The sequence below is a fragment of the Amborella trichopoda genome, chromosome 12 (assembly GCF_054954075.1).
Source record: "Amborella trichopoda isolate Santa Cruz 75 chromosome 12, AtrichopodaSantaCruz75HAP2 v2.0, whole genome shotgun sequence".
Classification (NCBI taxonomy): domain Eukaryota; kingdom Viridiplantae; phylum Streptophyta; class Magnoliopsida; order Amborellales; family Amborellaceae; genus Amborella; species Amborella trichopoda.
In genome coordinates, this window is record NC_142347.1 from 46,150,036 (window position 1) to 46,169,345 (window position 19,310).

Sequence of the window (19,310 nt, forward strand, 5' to 3'; positions counted from 1 at the left end):
TGGTTAAAATCAAGTAGATCTATAAACATCTGAAAATCTTGAAAATTGACAGTCTAGATAATATGTTGCAGGATGCACTATTTTGGGGACTCAAATTTTTTTTTTTTTTCATATTCATACATCTCGATGTTGAGAAGATCGACTAGAGGTTTTTTCAACATTAAAACAATATTTTCGATATATTTTTGAGGTGCATCTGTGATTCTTCATTTTAAGGTTATGACCCAAAAATTTTGCACACACTCTATTCATCTCAATAATCAATCTAAAATAATAATAATAATAATAATAATAATTTGTACCCTATTTATGATCAAAATGAGCCCCCTCCAACAATGAATCTAGACCATCCATTTGATGAATTTCAAGGTCTTTATGAATTAAATATCAAATTTTTTTCATTTTTAATATTTTAATCTAATGATAGTAAAATTATCTAAAAATTTTGAAAAGAAAAAATATCATTCTAAAGCCTAGATATAAGCATCTCACTATAATGGACGAATTATGTTAATTGGGCTAAAAAAATACTTTCTAAATTGCATTTTCTCTCTTTTTTTCTTTTTTTTTGGTTGAAATTGTTCATTAGAATGAAAAGAATATATATTTTAAATTTTGGATCAAATATATGGCCCTAAAATAGTTTTTGAAGGATGTTGCATCATATTACTATACAATTATTCAAGTTATTTTGATTATTGAACCTTTTGAAAAAAATTAGATTAAAGAATTTCATAATTTAGGTTCATAATTTTTTAGAGGGATTAGGTTTTAGATAAATATTTGGTTGATGAATGCATTTTTCTAGATATGCATTCAAATTATTTTGATTATTTAATACCCAAAAAAAATCCAATCTATGCATAATTTTTCCTATTATTTAAGTATTTATCTTGATTGATGATTGCCAATTATTTTTCGCTATTTTTGGCCAAAACCATATGAATTTACACTGCCGAACAATAGATAAGAGTCCTCATTAACTTTATTGAAATAATTGATTATATAATAATGCATGTGTCCACTAATTTATATATTTAACGTTTTATTCCCAAGAATTTAAACTCGTGATTATGTGCATGTGCATCTTGGTGTGTTTTTTAAAATTAAGAAAAATCGATAAAAACAAATTTAGAAAAAATATCTCTATAAACCCCATTTTCAACTTCCATTTTTTTTTAAATTCAAAATTTCAAAAATTATCTTCTAACCTCCGATTAACTTTTTTTATTTTTATTCCAACTTTTAACCCAAATAAATTATAAAATATAACTTTTTCTATCTTTCTCTCCTCACATGATTCAATCTCAGCTCTTGGATTTTCTGGCAAGGTCCCGGCAATCGTCGGTGAAAACCTCAAGACCATGAACCTCTTGAGAAGTAGTCTCAATTTTCCGGAAGCTGGAACATTTTCCAACGGGTCAAGCCTTAAAGTTTTAGAGCCCTAAACCTCTAGAGAAACATCTTTTTCTCACTCTCTCTCTCTCCCCACTTGTTTCAATCTCTCTCCATGTATCGAGAGACAGGGGTTTTCCTTTACGTTGGTATTCCTTTTTCTGCGAGCCACTTTCTCTCTCTCTCCTATTCTCTACTTCATTATCTGTACATTCCCTTCCAAAATCCTCTTCTAAAGTCGCCTGTTGACGTTTTCTCTCTACTCAAAAAATGCTAAAATTTCAATCATGTCTCCCAAATACACGGCTTCTTTCTCACTCTAGGACTCTCCAGAGACCCATTTCACATAGGCAAGATCCTCGGTTTTTATATGAATTTTGGTCCCTGTCATTTGAATCAGGCTAGACTGATTTTCGACCATGTCGAGAATAAGAGCACATTTCTTTGGAATTCCATGATCAATTCATATTCCGATGGTCTTTCACATGTAGAAGCTCTTTCTCTCTCTCGCTATCTCTCTCTCTCTACATTCAAATGCTCACAGAAAGTGCAAAACCCAATAAATTCACGTTTCCTTCTCTTTTAAAAGCCTGCAATCTTTGGTCGTCTCCCCTAGAAGGCAAACAGGTTCATTGTCAAGTTTTAAAGCTAGAGATAGGAATGGATGGGTTCATTCAATATATATGCCAATGCTGGGTGCTTGGATTATTCACGCCAAGTTTTCGATGAAAGTTCTCAATTCAATGTGGTCTGTTGCACTGCCATGATTAATGGGTACATTCGATTTGGAAGCTTTGACAAAGTGGGCCAACTGTTCAATGAAATGGTGGAGAGAGATGTTTTCTTGGAGTGCCATCATTTCTGGTTATGTTCAGATGGGTAGACATAAAGAAGCCTTCCCTCTCTTTCATGAAATGCAGCTCGAAAACATCAAACCCAACCAGGCAATACTTGTAGCCGTGCTTTCGATGTCTTCTTTGCGTTTGCGTTCTCTCTGTCTAGGCCGGTGGGTCTATGCTTACATTATAAAATCCATGGTTTCAGGGAATGTGGAGCTCGCTACTTTAGTGGTTGACATGTATTCAAAATGTGGGGCATTATAAATGGCTCTAAAATTATTTGGAAAGATCCCCACAAAAGACGTTGGTTCATGGAATGGCTTGATCTCTAGCTTGACCATGGCTAAGAAGCCATTGAGCTCTTTCATGATATATAGAGAGAGAGGAGTTTGGGAGGTTGATCGGGGGAGAGAGAAAGAGAATCATCAAGAGAGAGTGGTTTAGAAACAATGTTTTTTTAAAATTTGTTTTGGTCTAAAAAATTAATAATAAATAAATAAAACATGTTTAGGGAATTATGAGATATAATAGTGTGAATTTGTAGGTAGTAGGATATGTTTTGCATCCTTAAGTCATTGGAGAAATAAAAGTTCAAAATGGAATATACAAAGATATTTTACCAAAATTTTAATTAAATTATGAGTGATGATAGACTATCGTACACCCATATGTATAGGACCTCAAATAATTACCATTAAAGTTAATACAAATCTCTAAAAAAGTTAATCATTTAGCACAAATATAAGATCATTACTCTCAAATTATTTATCCATTTTCATAAATTTCACATAATATTGCGATGACCCCCTGGACCACAATGTTGCCGTGAGCAATATTGAGCCATCAATGTTTTAAAAAACCGAAAACTGGAGTTTTCATAAATTTCACATAATATTGCGATGACCCTAGGCCAGCCACAAATGTTGCCATGAGCAATATTGAGCCATCAATGAACTAAAAATACGACAAGCTGGAGATGCGGGGTATCGAACCCCGTACCTCTCGCATGCAAAGCGAGCGCTCTACCATGTGAGCTACATCCCCATCGGTTGTCACACTTATGCACATTTATCTATATGTATAATCTATTCATCTTAGCCGTTCAACCACCAAAAGCAGAAAAGATGAACCTTGGCGATTCAAATCATAATATTTGGCCATTCAGATGAATTCCTCAAGCAAAGGGAATTTTGGTCCAAAATATATTCTAGAAATCATGTGGGGCTTTTCAACCTGAGAATTGGCACATGGGCCTTTTGTGTTTGCTGGAGCTCCTTGTAGAGATAGGTATATTTTTGGATCATTGAAGTAACGAAATCTTTTCACATTCAAATTTATTATTTTTACTAAAAACTATTATTTTTATTACAAATTTTGAGAAAATATAAGTAAAGGGTTCAAATTCTCCTGCATAACTATTAAAAGGGACAAGGTCTTGTTTGTTAAAGCAACATTTAGTTTTGAAGTTTCATTTCATAATATACTTTAAGCTCCAAACTACAGTAAGAACCTTGAAAAAATACCGGTATTTATATTTTGTTAAATGACCAAAATGCCCCCAATTGTTCAATGTTATTAAGACAAAACCATGAATATTTGATTAGTTTTGTAGTTCAAGCGGTCTAAGTCATTAAAACGCCCTAAGTATGCAAGGTTCCCAATCCTAAATAAAGGTAATAATGAGAATTTTAAAGCAAAGTTTTTATAGATGCCCTCATCATCATCCCAAGCCATATTCCAACTATTTGGAGTTGACAATAAGAAATAACTAGTTCAGGATTCATGAAAAATGCAGCTAAGTTTTATGTTGTCTGCCCACCTAACACAACCTTCTTCCTTCGTCCTTTCTCTAGGCTCGGGACCTGTCATAACATAATTACAAAATCTTTATGGTTGTACGTTTATGGAATGAAACTTAGAAAGTAAATTACCTACAATTTTTTCAACTATTTGATTATTTTGCAAGATAACTAGAGCCCCGTAATGATATTTTCTCAAAAACTTGTACATAATGACACCAATGCTTGTAGAAGAATATCCTCAGACATACACAAACAGACTTTACATAAGTGCACACATATTACATTACCATGTAAATATTACATTAATTCCAAATTCTCTAAACCCAAAAGCCTAGTATGGCCTTTCACCCAAGTAATTCCCTGGGGGATCATAGTTACAAGTCATGAACACATCCCCTGTGTCACATACAACCCTAGCACACCCAATCCTTCTAGTGTTCTTCCACACTACTTGGGTATAGTGGCCGCACATTTGGTCCCCAACGCAAGAATTGCTTCGATATGAATAATATTTTTCTTCATCAACCCAAGCCTTAACTGCATCAATTGGAGACCACACTGAGCCGCTGCCCCAAAATATGTTCTCTCCAAGCTTGAAATCGCCTTCAGGGAATGAATGCTGCAACTTGCAGTCTGATTTCCTCTGGTTCGCCCACCATTTTGCGTATTTTTCGACCTCTATGTCCCAAACTAGAGGGATTTCCAGGTGCTGGGCTCGAGCCCAGTTGTGGGCGAACAAGAACTGCAGTGCATCTGTGAAGCAATTCCAACAAAATCCGCCGGAGAAAGTGTATAATGTTTGGTTTTGCGGCAGCTTCTTTTCTAGGAGATCCTGAATTGTTTGGTTTACCGGCAGGTTCTTTCCTAGGAGATGGTGAATTGTTGCGTCTTCTGGCCGGTTTTCACCAAATACCGGTGGAGGCCGAGCATGGATATGGTGGTTGTTAAATGAAATGGAGAAGAGGAGGATGAAGAGGAGAATTTGAGTATAGTACATTTTATGGAGAGAGAGACTGTCTAACTCTAAACTTAGCTTAGAGGAAGGTGTGTGTAGCAAATTTGTGTGTGAAAATAGAGAGACAGATACAGGAATGAGAGAGAGAGAGAGAGAGAGAGAGAGCTTAGAGGAATATGTGTTCTTGTTGGGGTGGGTGGGTGGGTGTGTGTGCGTGCGCGCGAGAGAGAGAGAGCTTAGAGGAATGTGTGTGCTTGTTGGGGTGGATGTGTGTGTGCGCCTGCGTGAGAGAGAGAGTTGAGGAATGTATGTGTTTTGTTGGGGGGAGGGGGGTGGGGGTGTGTGTATGAGAGAGAGAGAGAGAGAGAGAGAGAGAGAGCTTAGAGGAATGTGTGTGTGAGTGAAAGAGAGAGAGAGCTTAAAGGAATGTGTGTGAGTGAAAGAGAGAGAGAGAGCTTAGAGGAATGTGTGTGAGAGAGATAGAGAGGTTAAGGGAATTGAGAGAGAGAGAGAGAAGAGAGTGGTGCAGGATTTGAGTGAGGGTAAGGAAGTGTTGTCCTTTCCTTTAGTTTCGGGAATTGTGGGGAAATGCGTGTTTGATTTATAATGGAGAGGCCCCCGTGAATGGGGACGGTGTTTGTTTGTGCACCCGTGAACACTCGATGCATGTGTAGAGTGGCCCCTATGGGTCCCACCAAGGAGGGTAAAAGCGTCACTTTCCAATATTGTGTGGTGTGGTACATAGTTTAGGTTTTTTTTCCTTTTTTCCTTTTTTAAAATATTATCTAGCATTTTCATTAAAAATGGAATTGCAGTGATATCATTTATTTTTACTACAAAGATATTACAATTAATCATTACAAAGATATTACAATTACTTTTAAATGACTTGAGTTATGCCACAGAGTTCAATAATTTTTGTTTTACCTTTTTTAACTTTGAATCTATTTAATGACACTCTTATGACAACTTAATTTGAAATTTGACAGAAAAAAAAATAATTGTGCCCACTTTATACCAAAAGTAAATAAATTTTTTATATACTTTTCTGTATAAAAAAAAGCATAATTACAAGAATCATAAGAGAGGAAAAAAAAAAAAAAACTATTATAGTCCATGACTCTCCATGATTGCTGAGAGAAATGGCACATAGTCCACGACAAGGACAGCAAACATCCATTCCATTAAATGAATGGTAGAAATGAGCTTTATCCGAGTCCTGCATATGCCATCCCCTTGCTCTAACGGACAATTAGCATTCCCTTGGTCCCTACACACTGAATTAAGTGGCCGTGACTTTGTCAAAATAACTATGAGAGATATAATATTTAGCATTTTATATTTTTTTACATTATTCCAACTTATGATCATATGTCTTTTTATAGCTATTTTGAAATTAAATAAAAAAGAGATTGTATACAATGAGATTATTTACCTCTGATATAAGGAGGTCAAAATTACTTACAACCATCCGATGTGAAATGATAGCTTGGTGTGTAACAAAGGTTGAGAAAAATTCTCTTGAACTTTGAACTTGGTCAATTAAATAAATGTAGCCATCTAATTTCATATTGCATAGTCAATATTAATTGTGACCATCTTATACTAAAAGTAAATGATCTCATTATATACTTTTCCATAAAAAAAATATCCAATGTAAAATAGTTCATCTCACATGGAAAATTATCAAAGTACCCCTATGAGATGATGTAACTATTTAACATTGTACTCATATTATTTGATTTTATTTCAAAACACCCATAAAAGGATGTATGATAATGAGTTGGAGCAAACTTTCTCCGCTTCCTCTACAGCATAAAACTTATATACTTCCCCCTATCCAACCATCCATTCTGAATGGATGGCTGAGATGGCTTTAATTACAATATCATGTCTCTACACTGTTTTATTTTTAATTTTTCTACATAATATTTTGACACCAAATTTTAGACGTCCAATCCTCTCTTAAAATCTCACATATAAAATACCCCTAAAAGTGTTATGGGGTATTTTGATCATTATATTTTATCGAAAAATTATTTTTAATACTTTTTTAGATGCACCCCATTGAAAAGATGGTACATACCAAATTTCATATTCATACATTTTGTGAAAAAAACTTAAAAAGCAAAATACTCTGAGGCGTCAGATGTTAGATCAAACGGTCAATGGCTAACTTGATCTAAATTCGACAGTTGGATAGGAGGGAAAGTATATATCTTCTATGCTACACGGGAAGTATAGAAACCTTTACCATGAATTGGAATAGTATCAAAAATGTAAAATACTAAATATTGCATCTCTTATTATCATTTTGATGAATTTTCCATAAAGTCTTTTTACTAATTTGATTAAATTGGTCATTATCTTCAATCCAAATCGTACCAGTGGATGGGCTCGTAAAATCCCAACTTTGGATTTTAAATCGCAGTTTTTTCAAAGAAAATTGGTTTTGAGGGCCCTCAATGACCATTTTCAAGAGCATCGTATCTGGGAATTTCTTACCTTAGAAAACAAGATTTTTAACCGATCAAAGCTGAATGTGATTTCAAATATTTAACTGCCTCTTTAAGTATTTTCATCATGGGCCCAAGTGTACAACTTGGTCCAATAGGACCACTATATGTAACCATAAATAATCTTCAGTCTAGAACTTAAGCGGAAAGCCTCTCTTCAAGAAAAAAGCCATGTGCCTCATAGGAGACCTCTCGTACCTTTGGGGTATTCCAAGACTAAAAGCCAAATAAGTCAAATATTTAGAGTTCCATGCGGCAATGAAAACATTGGATAGGAGTTTGAGCAAATTAGTAGTTTATGTTTGACAGCAAAAAAATGTACTCCTAGAAATCGGGCTTGAAGTCGAGGGATCAATAGCTTATGTTTAAGAAAACTATATATCAATTTCGACTCCTACAAGTGAATTAGCGTTGAGAAATTTTCAGATCGGGTCTGGATTCACCTAGATCAAGATTCGATCCGAAAAATACACATAGGATTCAGATCAATATCTGATCAGGTCCAATATACATTGGACGGTCTTCATTCATTCTTAAGGCGTTATTTTTATGGGACACATAAGTACCCATGATTTTTTTCTTGCCAATTCCTGTAGTGTTTTAAAAGACTACCGAGTTAGCCAGAACCAGTGGGGTACCTATCAGAATCTAAGATGCCCCAGTTCAGTCCCCCATAAAGTTTTTTTTACAAAAAACCTCGAAAGATTGACAAGTCGGATTGGTACCAACCGGTTAGATCGATCCGTTTAGTTTCCGAAAAACTTGTTCAGAAGGTTCTAGAAGTTATATCCCCCAAAATTAATGTCCTAAAAATACCCTAGACAGGGTTTTTTAGCAGGTAGAGTAATACACAGTATGCTAATCTTTTGAATTTTCATATTTACAAAAGGTAACTCTTGGTGAAAAAATGAGTGGAGGTCTTGCTAGTTCCACATTCTAGAAGGCGTTTCACGGGTTGTAACGTTGGACCTCAAAAATGAAATTTGTTGTGCACGTGATGGAGTGGAGTATAACGGGGCTTATAACAAAACCTCAAATGATAAATTATTGGGGACACGTGTCAGACCGCAGTATGATTGTGGCATTATCGTGTAGAGGAAAACACATACTATTATGAACCTATCTTGTCTATGCATATGGACAAACAAAAAATAAGGAAAACTTTTGTATGAGGTTTCAACCTCACACTGTAGAAGTAAAGCACATCTCAAAAATCAAGAGAAAAGAATGTTCCGAAGTTGAAAAGCCTTCCAATTGATCATTTTGACCTTGACATATGTAGATATATAGAAAAAAAAAAAAGAATTTCACGTCATAAAAATAATGCATCTTATGTTAAGTTATATGGACCATCTATTTTTAAGATTTTCAAGTGTTTGAAATCTGCACTATTTTTTAAATTTTAAATTTTATAATTAGGGTTGAACATGGATTTTTAAGCTATCATGAAGCTTTTAGCACTCGAACTAAAAATTTAGAGGTGTGGCTTACTTGTATAGTACAAAATGAGCACCTTATACAAACCTCACCGAAAGAATAATCTTGATCGAGAAAGCAACAGTGACCTAGGATGCTGCTTTTACTCAAAATCAAGAACATGTTACCTTGGGCCCTCTTGCTCCCTAGACAAGTATTTTAGAACTCAGCGATTTCTTATCATCGTGACCTCACTTATAGTTGAGGCCTCTATATTTAGCTTCTATACTTGATCTTGAGATATGGCTTTTATTACTGCATAATAGAGAATCAAGATTAATGTAGTCGACTATAATTAATTAGAAAAAAACTAACATGATCATGATGATGACTCGAATAATTTATTTCTTACTAACTAAGAGAAAAAACTGTGACACAAAAATCACCATGTAGACTTTCAGACACCAAAATAATACATCCAACTGTTGACATGAGGATTCCTTTACTTGGAGAAATCTTAACATACCTCGTTGTATGCTGCATCCAAGTGTGTCGGCTTTTGCCCAAACTCACTAACATGGCACAAGTTTCTCTTTGAGATCGCATGCTTCATTCAATCTCCTTCTTTTGATAAGATTCCTTATCTGCTGTTGCTTTAATAGGAAAAACAGGAATGCTGCATCATTTATACGAACACCCTTCTTGAAGGTCCATTTATTAGCTCAATCATAAGCATATGTTGACAGGCCATCCTACCCTATCACCTCATTTTTCAGTTTTTTGCGAATATCTTGCTAGGAGCAGGACCTCTAGAGGTGCTCTTTCTGTAGGCGTTGATATCGATGGAAATCAGATACGACTAAACTGGTTTCAGGATGGTATAGGTTCTGGCTTGGTTCCCCTTAAAACCTTCTTAAGTCTCCTCTAAATTCCCAACCATAAATTCATATTTTAATTTTATATATATATATATATTAATATTTTATGGATCACCGATTTAGACCGATCTAAACCCGATTTGTATCACAGATCTAATGATCCGACTTGGATCTGTGAGTAAACGATCCACCCCATCAATCTGGATTTTAAAGCACTAGTATACTCCAAGTGCGGAGAAGACAACACATGTTCTTGAAAGTGACCTAGAATACCCTAGAGGTCATGGTTATCAAGAGATTCAAGAACGGACTGGGTAGGTTGGACGGATTAATTGGGCAGTTGATCAATTTGTTCTGAAGTTAAGTTCCGATTTGATTAAAAATCAATCAAAGCATATATTTGACTATGGCGGATTTTGATTGGTTGGACCAACGATAACTTTGAAAAACGTTATTTTTGGTAATTAATTTGATTTTTTTTTATGTTTTATCTATAAAAATTCAATCAATCAGCTCAACAAGCGGTTCGACTAGTTTCGATTAGAATACATCCCTCTATGATTCAATTGCAGATCTGGTTTTGAAAACATGGGGGGCACGTTTGTTTAGGCTTCCAGTATTTGCTTGCAGGAAGTGTGATGGCTTTTGAATAAACGTTGACTTGGGAAGCACAGCTTATATTCTAACCCATTGAACCCACGTCTTCCAAAGTGCATCGAAGAAGGGCTTTTGGACGCCCCACACTTCCATTAAACAAACGACCCCATAAGGTGTTTATGGGCCTGGCAGTGGGCCAAGCGGCCCAGCCCTGAAAAAATAGGGCTTAGGCTAGAAAATGTGGCATGTGGGCTAGAAACGGCCTAGGCCCTATATTTTTATTTATTTTTATTTTTTTACGTTTCTTTTTTTTTTTATTAGACCCATCCCAACAGACCAGTGCCACTTCGGCCCGGTCAAGACCAGGCCAAGCCGAGGCCAGCCCTCTAGGAACCTAGGTTGGGCTCAAGGCCAGGCCCGGGCCCAAGCTTGGCATTGGCAGGCCGTGTCTAGTGTTCCATGCACTTTTAAATTATGTGGAATATACCAATCATCTTCTACAATGCTTGACTCATTGTTCGTAAAATTGCCTAATCTAACCGCTAACTGACCGGTTAGATTAGAACCGGCCATTGGCCGGTTCCGGTTTTGGGAGGTTTGGGTGATCAACAGGTATTTTAAAATAAAAAATTCAAAAAATATATTTATATTCTCAAAAATAAAGAATTTGATTTGTAAGGAATTTTTAAATATTCTTTACATTATGGGAAAGATTAAAAATTGTTTTGGAAATTAATACTCACTTTTATATTTTCCCATCTCTTATAGAAAATTTTAAAATATAAAATGGGTTAAAATCCTTTTTTTTCATTAATTTTCAACTTCATATGAATGTGTTTTGTTTTAATCATTCTTTATATGCTTGTTATATTTTAGTAGATTTTTTTTTTTTTTTTTCAACACTTTTTTGACCGCTCGGGATTTGCCCGATTAGAGCGGTTGACTCGGACGGTTTACCGGTTAGGCCAGTTAAACTACTTCCAAGCTCATGTCTGGTTAACCATTCCGGTTCGATTTTGCGAACATTAGCTTCGACTATGCAGGCCTGACAGGTGCCCATAGCATCATATCCCATAAACTGGGGGGGTGTATAATTACTATATAATCAATCACATTTTTATTACAAATGATTGAAATTTTTTATTTAAATCAATTAGCATTTGACTTGTATTTGGTTGTGTCCATATTTTTATGGTTTAATTTTTAAAAAATATTTTTTATTTTCCTCCTTTTTAAAAAACGATGATTTTTAACCTTTTTTTTTTTTTTGAATTTTTTATTGTTTATCATTTTCATATTTTTAAAATTTTTTAAATTTATTTTTTTTTTACTTTTTTTTTATTTATTTATATTTTTTTTTTTTTAGTAAGTGGGGTGGGGTCATTTGCTTTTTGGGGTGCGGGAGGCTACCCATGGTGGACTCGGGAAAGCCAACTAGGACAAGCCTGAGTGACTTGGCCAGGACAAGGACGAAGACGAGTTCGTATAGGGGGGTGTTAAGGAATCATGAACGTAATATTTTGTGCTCTTTTGCTAGATCCTGGATGGCAAGGACAAATTGAGTGCTCTTCTTTAAGGGCTAGAGATCATTCGAGGCAAAGGTCTAATGGGGGAAATTGTGGTCGAGGGAGATTCCTTAAATGTCATTAAGTGGTGTAATAAGGAACAAAAGATTCTTCGATCTCTTCGATCTATGTGGTCGAAAATCTTGGATAATTTTTCATCTGTTGTGAGTGCTGTGAGATTCCCACTCTCAAACTTTATCTATTAGGTTACGAGTGCTCTCTCCTCTTCTCTTCTCCCTCTCTCACTGACTGGTTGAGAAGAGAAGAGAGAGAAAATAATTGGAGTGGATTGAATGGGATAGGTTATAAGAGGGAAAGGACATGTGGGGTTAAGAGTAATTATTGAGAGTCATTTAAGGAAATAAATATATAAAATTAAAAGGTTCAGGGATTAGGGGTTTGGGTGAAAACTATTGGTTTTCTTTAATGTCACATGAAAGAAAATATTAGAGAGTGGCTCCCACAAAATGAAGGAGATTTTCGGATATTACTTAGATATTTTCCCAAGATTCTAACTCATTATGAAACTTATAACTTTTATGGAGAAATTTCATATAGACCCCCAATTTATTTACTAATTTCGCAATAGCCTCTACCGATGCTTTCCTTTTAAGGCAATATTAAAGTTTCTCTAAACATTTCATCCTACCCCCTCATCCCCTCTCTACCCTCTTTTCTCAATTTTTTTAATATGAAATTGTCATTAACAATTTAATGTATGCCAAATAAGAACGTCCTCTTTATTTTATATTTGCAAAAACATAAGCTTAATGAAGGTAGACCTTATTTAACATGGTAAACAATCTTGAATTAAAAAGGAAATTACCATATTCAAAAGAAAAAGAGAAGGGAAATAATCTAATGCAACGGTTGTATAGTAGTATAATGTAACCACACCTCTAGAAAACCATATTTTTGGTATTTGTATGGCCCCAAATTTTACACACACATTCTTCTCTTACTCATAATCAATCTTATAGAAAAAAAAATTCAATTTGCACCTTGGTCAACGTTAGTACCCATCCAAAAATACATCTCAATCATCCATTTGGTGAATTTCAAGATCTATGCCTTAAAAAATTCAACATCACTTCTTTTTTTAGTATTATTAATTTAATGATGATAGCACTATATAAAAATTTTGGGAATAAAAGAAATCTTTCTGAAGCCCTTATCTAACCATCTCAATAAAATGGACGGCTTATATTAATTGGGCTAGAATGAAAACTTTCTATAGAACTTTTTCAAAATTTTCTTTTTTGTGATTGTTCTTCAGAATGAAAAGAGTGTACATTTAAAAATTTGTGTCAAACAAATGTCTCTAATATGTTTTTGAAGATGGTTGCATTATATTACTATACAGCCGTTCCATAAAATCGTTTTCCAAAAAGCAGGAAAAATACCACAACATTGAATATAACAAAAAAATTAAATGGTTATCGGAAACATTTATTTTCCTTGTTCTTTGCTTCTAGAATGTTCGGTATAATTAGCCATTGGGATGGTAAGGGGATTTGCTGATTTGGGTTTCCTATGTTTTATGTGCACATGCCTTTAGAAGCCTTAGGTTTGATGGATTTAAGTAAAATACGATTAGGTTGCACTTTTCAGGACCCCTTTTTTTTTTTTTTTTTTTTTTTTAACATCATGATATCCAATCTCTATTCGTAATTAGAAAATGTTCATAGGTTAACTCCATTTTAATATCAAGGAAGAAGTTTATATAACGAGGTCAACCTTATGCTGTAGAAATTAGATGCACCTCAAAACTCCATCGAAAAAGGTTGTTATGATACTGGAAAACTTTTCAATTGAATCTTGTGATGTATTGATATGAAAAGAAAATGATTTTAAGTATTAAAAATGAAGCGTCTAGTAACATATTATCCGGACCGTCCATTTCAAGATTTTCAAGTGTTTATAGATCAACTTGATCTACAAATTTTGTAAAGCTTTAAATTTTATATTCAGGAGTAAAAACAGATTTTCAAACAATCACGAGAGTTTGTGGTACCTAAAAATGCATCTTCAAATAGTATTTTGAAGGTGACCTTTACTTTGATTGTTTTAGCCTTTTAGGTGAGTACCTTATATAAACCACACTCATTTATTGATAAGGATTTCTAAGTTTGATGAATTGTGATAGCTTAGAGTTGATTGGTTAAGATGTTGATCGCTGCAACCCCATCACAAGTTCTAATGCAGCTATTGAAGTGGGGACATTGATGGGCTTACTGGCTTGTCCCGACCCTAAATAACCTAGGCTTGGGCCCTTATTTTTTGCCCATAAAACAGGCCTAGGCCTAAAATCGGCCCAATGGCTGTGTAGCGACTGGGCTAGGATTCAATGGCCCCTGCAGTCCAACCCATCAAGCTATATACTCTTATGACCATATCGAGTACATAGTCTATATAATCTATGAATTGTATCGCCCATAGACTATATAGTGTACATTTTAAAAAAACTATATAGACATAAACTAACTTTTTTTTATTACAAAATTTTTAATAATTAGAGTTATATATGTCATATTTACTAATTTTTGTATACTATAAAAAATGATAATTTAGCTTGATTCTAATATAAATACCAAAATAAGTAATTTTTGAGTAACAATTTATAAATTTACTATCATATTGTATAAGGATAAATTCGTAAAGGTCTACATTGCCAATATTAAAAATTAAGAAAGAAATTATTGAAAAGGTAAAATAGAAATTATGACATATCTTACTCTTTAAAATAAGAATTTTGAGAAATTAAAAGAAATGAAATTAGCCAATATTCATGATCCTATATCAGTTTGCTAGAGGACTTTATTGATCAAGAATTTTAAAGGCAAATCTTCTACATTGAGGGAGTAGGGTTAAGAGAAAAACATAATTGAAAATCATAAAAAGAATGAAAAACCAAGAGAAAGCATCATATTCCCCTTCCGTGGAATATAAAAATTAAGAAAGCATATAAGATTAGAAGCCAGTATTTATCTTCTATATGAAAGGAAACCTTAATAGAGAGTTAAATAAAAATAAATAAAAAAATAAATAAAAAAGAAGAAGTTCTTATTCTATTCTCATTGATCTTTATCCTACTCATATCACTTAGAATAGAAATCCGATACAAAAGTGAAAGTTTTGCGGGAGATGGAGAAAGCTTTAAGGTTCGACCCCCTTCTTAGCCTCGGGGAGTAGCAAGCAGCAGAGAACTCAAATCAATTAAATGGCATAGCATAGGTGGCTTTCCTTTGTTAGAGATCCAAATAAAAATAAAATAATCATAATCATAATAAACAACATAAAATAAAAAAAAAAATTCCAAATTGAAAATTCTTACACTTTTAAAGAAATGCAAAATGAGTTGCAAGAAGCTTTTCAGGCTCAAAAAAGAAAAAAGAAAAAAAAACAAAAAAAAAGCTTTTTAGTGCACGGGTTGGGCTGGCCTGGGGATCAAGGCCAACAAAGGGCTAGGGCTGGCCAGACCCCTTGCCAGCCCAGAGTCGTATCTGGATTGGGTGGAAGGCAAATTCAAGTTTGAGGAATTCTGAAATTGCTCTTATTCTTTGATTTTTTATTTATTATGGAAATTACCAAATTATCTATATGAGATGAAAAAAAAAGTTAATACTCTCTTGATTTGAATTCAAAATACCTATAAAAACCACCGTCTTGAAATAGTTGCAAATAGATAAATTGTAAAACAATTTGGGTATTTAGATAAATTTTTCTTTTCTTTTAATTCCTTATCTCCAACCCGATCAGATTGGAGAAATCCCCGAGTCGGGTGGGGGAATAGGAATTGGACGCATGGCGATTCAAGAATCAAATCCGATTTTTTGCATCACCTTATTCCACTGTGATGGCCCTATAATAAAGCTTAAGGACTTGGAATTTTTTATTTTAGATTTTTATTTTTATTTTTATTTTTCCACAATGTATTCTTTTGTGAAATCCTGCACTTTAGGATAAGAAGCAAGAGAGAAACTCCATTCATATTTGTAATTGTCAAAATTAACTTTGAGGGTTTGTTTTAAAGTAAAAGTTTAATATCCAATAAGTAGGGGTGGCAAGGTCCGGGTCCATTGCCACCCCCGGTAAGATTTGGGCTGCTTTTTTACTGTGAATCCAACCCTCATCGTAAGCTTTTCCTTTATTATGATATTTGACTGAAACTTGATCTCAGAAAAGTAAAAATCAATCGATATTTTGAGATGAATGGGAAAGAAAATCCCCAATTCATTTAGGTATAGAGAATTAGAAACTTATGGAGAGAGAGAACCAAAATTACTTAGTGTAATACAGTAAAAAAAGCACAATTATTTTTCTTCTCTTTCAAGTCTTTACATCCAAAGCGTAGACCCTTGAAGTTCTCCAAGTGTCCCTTTCTATACACACAAACAGTACTTGTGTCTACTGTAGATGATGCTCCAAATCATACTCCTCTGTCCCAAGGATATACGCAGTGTCCCATGAATTGAAAGACCCTGATTCCGAATCGTTAACCCACAACGCCAGATTCTCACTTGTACTCTCCATCTCTCTAAAACAGTCGAGCCCATCTCTATCTGTTTCCCTCTCTAAAAAGCCCCTGGTTTCTCCATTTTGCAGCTCGCCCTCCTCCATTAAAAACCCATCAATGGCCTCCAGGCTCATGCCTGAGTTCGCAACCGGCTTTTCCTGAGAGATGAAGTCCCCATTGAAGCGAGTAGAGTGAGGGGAAGATAACCCATTCGTGGAATTCTCTCTCTCATCAGTTTCGGTACCGATTTTACCGTTGCTTGGAGGTTTTCCAATTAGGTTTCCTGCAAAATCATTGGGTATGAAATTCCGCGCCGTGTTTTTGTTGTTTTCGATGCTGTTTCCGTCAAAGAGAGGCGGAAACCTCGGCCAAATCGAGGGGCTTAAGAGAGAGAGAGGGTGATGAAGGCTCTGCAACTGTATGTGAAGTTGCATTCTTTCGAGGGCAGAGGTGCTCAAAGAGTCCATCAATGGCGAGTTCCTCGCATCTGCATTCGAATCTCTTCTTGAATTCTGCTCCTTTCTTCTCCCTAAAAGCTTCTTCTTGAGCTTGGTGTTCCAATAATTTTTTATATCGTTATCAGTTCTTCCTGGTAATTGAGCTGCAATTATAGACCACCTGCTCGAAAATCACAGAGTTAAAAAAGCCCAAATTCGAAAAAATTTACCTAAATGCCTATAATTACATTTACTAGTGTAGAGCCTGAAGGATTGTTTCTGTAATTGGGGACACCAACCTGCTACCTATGCTTATGTATAAGCTGCAAATGATTCGGTCTTCTTCTTCTGAGAATCCACCATGCTTGATGTTGGGTCTCAAGTAATTGAGCCATCTCAGCCTGCAACTCTTGCCACATCTTTTGAGGCCTGAAAGGAATGAAACGAGTTAATACAAGGACATTCAATTCTCTCTCTCTCTCAGAGCAATACGAAGGATAACCAATGCTCTCTCTCTCTCTCTCTCTCTCTCTCTCTCTCTCTCTCTCTGTAATACCGAGGAAAATCAATGCTCTCTTTCTCTCTCTCTCTCTCTCTCTCTCTCTCTCTGTAATACCAAGGAAAATCAATGCTCTCTTTCTCTCTCTCTCTCTCTAAGACAGACAATCAATGCTCTCTCTCTCTCTCTCAAATGAAATAAAAATAATCACGGACTATGAAAGCAAGAGCATGACTCAGTCTCTCTGTAATACTAAGGACAATCAAAGCTCTCTCAATATCACCTCTCTCTCAAAGACCAGGACAACCAATGCTCTCTTTCACACACAAATCCATTGAAAAGAATCAAAAGACAAAAACTATGAAACATGACTCTTAATCTTCTCTCTCAAATCAATGGAAACCGGAAGAATGAGTCAGTCACTCTCGCGCTCACAGTCGAGAAATGCTCTCTCCCTCAACTCAAGTGAAAAGAATCCGAAACTTAAAGGGAAAGAGTATGGCTATTTCTCCCGCGTCAATCGAGGAAACCCAAACTTACAGCAAGAGCATGATTCTCTCACTGTTGAATTGAGGAAACCCAAACCTACAGCAAGAGAATGATTATCTATCTATAGTGAAATGCAAGAGTTCACCATCTCTTCTCAAAGGAAACCAACCAGTCTCCAGACATGGCCCCCTCTCTAACAAAAGGATCCGAAACTGAAATGAGTGAGAGAGAGAGAGAGAGAAATACCAATCTTTTGAGGCAAGGCGATCCAGTTGCCCCCAGTGCCCTGCTGCTCTATAAAAGCCTTGAGCTTTGCATCTTCCTCAGGAGACCACGGCCCTTTCTTGACGTTGGCTTTGTCGCAGCAAGGAGCCCTCCCCATGTTCTCTCTCTACTAGTTTTAGGAAGAGCAAGGCTGCTTTTGCTTTCACGTGGGCTTGATGAACCAAGTTTTATAGGCAGAGGGCTTAGCTCAAGGGGACAAAAGTATTACGTACACATCTATGTCCCACACTTTTGAGCCTGTACCCTACCCTATCTGGCTGACTTTTCCGCTTTTCTTTCCCCTACTTGCTGTGGGTTGTTTACCTGGACTTGACCTTTTGTTCACAAAGTTAGGACTCTACATAAATATTTTATGCTTTGTACTCTGTACTCTAGAGAGAGAAATAAAATTATGCTTTGTACTCTAGATAGATAGAGAAATTAATTAAACAGGGTTTGGACTCTAGAGAGAGAAATAAAATAATTGTTTGGACTTTATACGGAGAGAAATATATGGTTTCGTTTCGACTTTAGAGAGATAAAATATCGATGGTTTTCGACTTTAGACTTTAGAAAGAGAGAGAGAGGGGGAAGATGGAGGGGAGTTTTATTTTGTGGCTCTTTCTTTCTTTCTGTGATACGGATAATTGAGTGTACATCTTAAATTCTTCTTTAGTCGTGCTCCTCGTGGAGCATATTGTATATTGACTCCCTCGTACGAAAAAAGTATTTGAGGAATATTTTTATTTGAAATGCATTTTTTAAAAAAAGAAGAAAGTTTATATAAAATTGCAATTTTATAAAAAAAACCGGTAGAAATAGTGCTCAGAAGTCGTCGAAAAACACTTCCATTGATCATCTCGACCTCATGATGTATTACTCAATCTGCACATAAAATTTTAAATTTCATAATTATGACTTAACATCGATTTTTAAGCCCTTGTAAGGTTTTTGAAACTGGAACTACATATTATAGCAAAGTTTAGAGGTGTCTTAACTGTAGGCATCTTATACACCATCACCCTTAAAAAAAACCCACATATCTTTAGGTGGGTATAGTTGGTATAACGCTTGGGCCCTAAATAATCAAAGTAAGACATATCTTCAAATAGTATCGAAAGATGTCTTTTTGGTGTCAAAAA

General features: G+C 35.2%; 2 protein-coding genes and 1 non-coding gene across 3 annotated transcripts; all 3 read right to left on the reverse strand.

Annotated features, from left to right (window-relative positions):
* Window positions 1–3,205: 3,205 nt before the first annotated feature.
* Window positions 3,206–3,278, reverse strand: TRNAA-UGC (transfer RNA alanine (anticodon UGC)). Its single transcript has one exon. It is a non-coding gene; the product is annotated as a tRNA-Ala (tRNA).
* A 913-nt stretch (window positions 3,279–4,191) lies between these two features.
* LOC18435484 (pathogenesis-related protein PR-1) lies at window positions 4,192–5,160 on the reverse strand. The gene has a single exon (XM_006845528.4). The coding sequence runs from the start codon at window positions 5,031–5,033 to the stop codon at window positions 4,368–4,370; it is 666 nt and encodes a 221-aa protein (XP_006845591.1). The 5' UTR covers window positions 5,034–5,160; the 3' UTR covers window positions 4,192–4,367.
* An 11,094-nt stretch (window positions 5,161–16,254) lies between these two features.
* On the reverse strand, window positions 16,255–18,813 carry MYB36 (myb domain protein 36). Its single transcript, XM_006845529.3, has 3 exons — window positions 18,151–18,813; window positions 17,216–17,345; window positions 16,255–17,097 (listed from the first exon to the last, which is right to left on the reverse strand). Exons 1-3 carry the CDS (start codon window positions 18,284–18,286, stop codon window positions 16,371–16,373), a joined length of 993 nt encoding a protein of 330 aa, XP_006845592.1. The 5' UTR covers window positions 18,287–18,813; the 3' UTR covers window positions 16,255–16,370.
* Window positions 18,814–19,310: the final 497 nt, after the last annotated feature.

What these genes read in the sequence shown, in the direction of transcription:
- LOC18435484 (XM_006845528.4), bottom strand. Translation starts at nt 5,033, where the DNA reads ATGTACTATACTCAAATTCTCCTCTTCATCCTCCTCTTCTCCATTTCA.
- MYB36 (XM_006845529.3), bottom strand. Translation starts at nt 18,286, where the DNA reads ATGGGGAGGGCTCCTTGCTGCGACAAAGCCAACGTCAAGAAAGGGCCG. An exon ending in CGCCTTGCCTCAAAAGATTG is followed by an intron (nt 17,346 to 18,150) that starts GTATTTCTCTCT and finishes CATTCCTTTCAG; the next exon opens with GCCTCAAAAGATGTGGCAAG. An exon ending in TACATAAGCATAGGTAGCAG is followed by an intron (nt 17,098 to 17,215) that starts GTTGGTGTCCCC and finishes ATTTTCGAGCAG; the next exon opens with GTGGTCTATAATTGCAGCTC.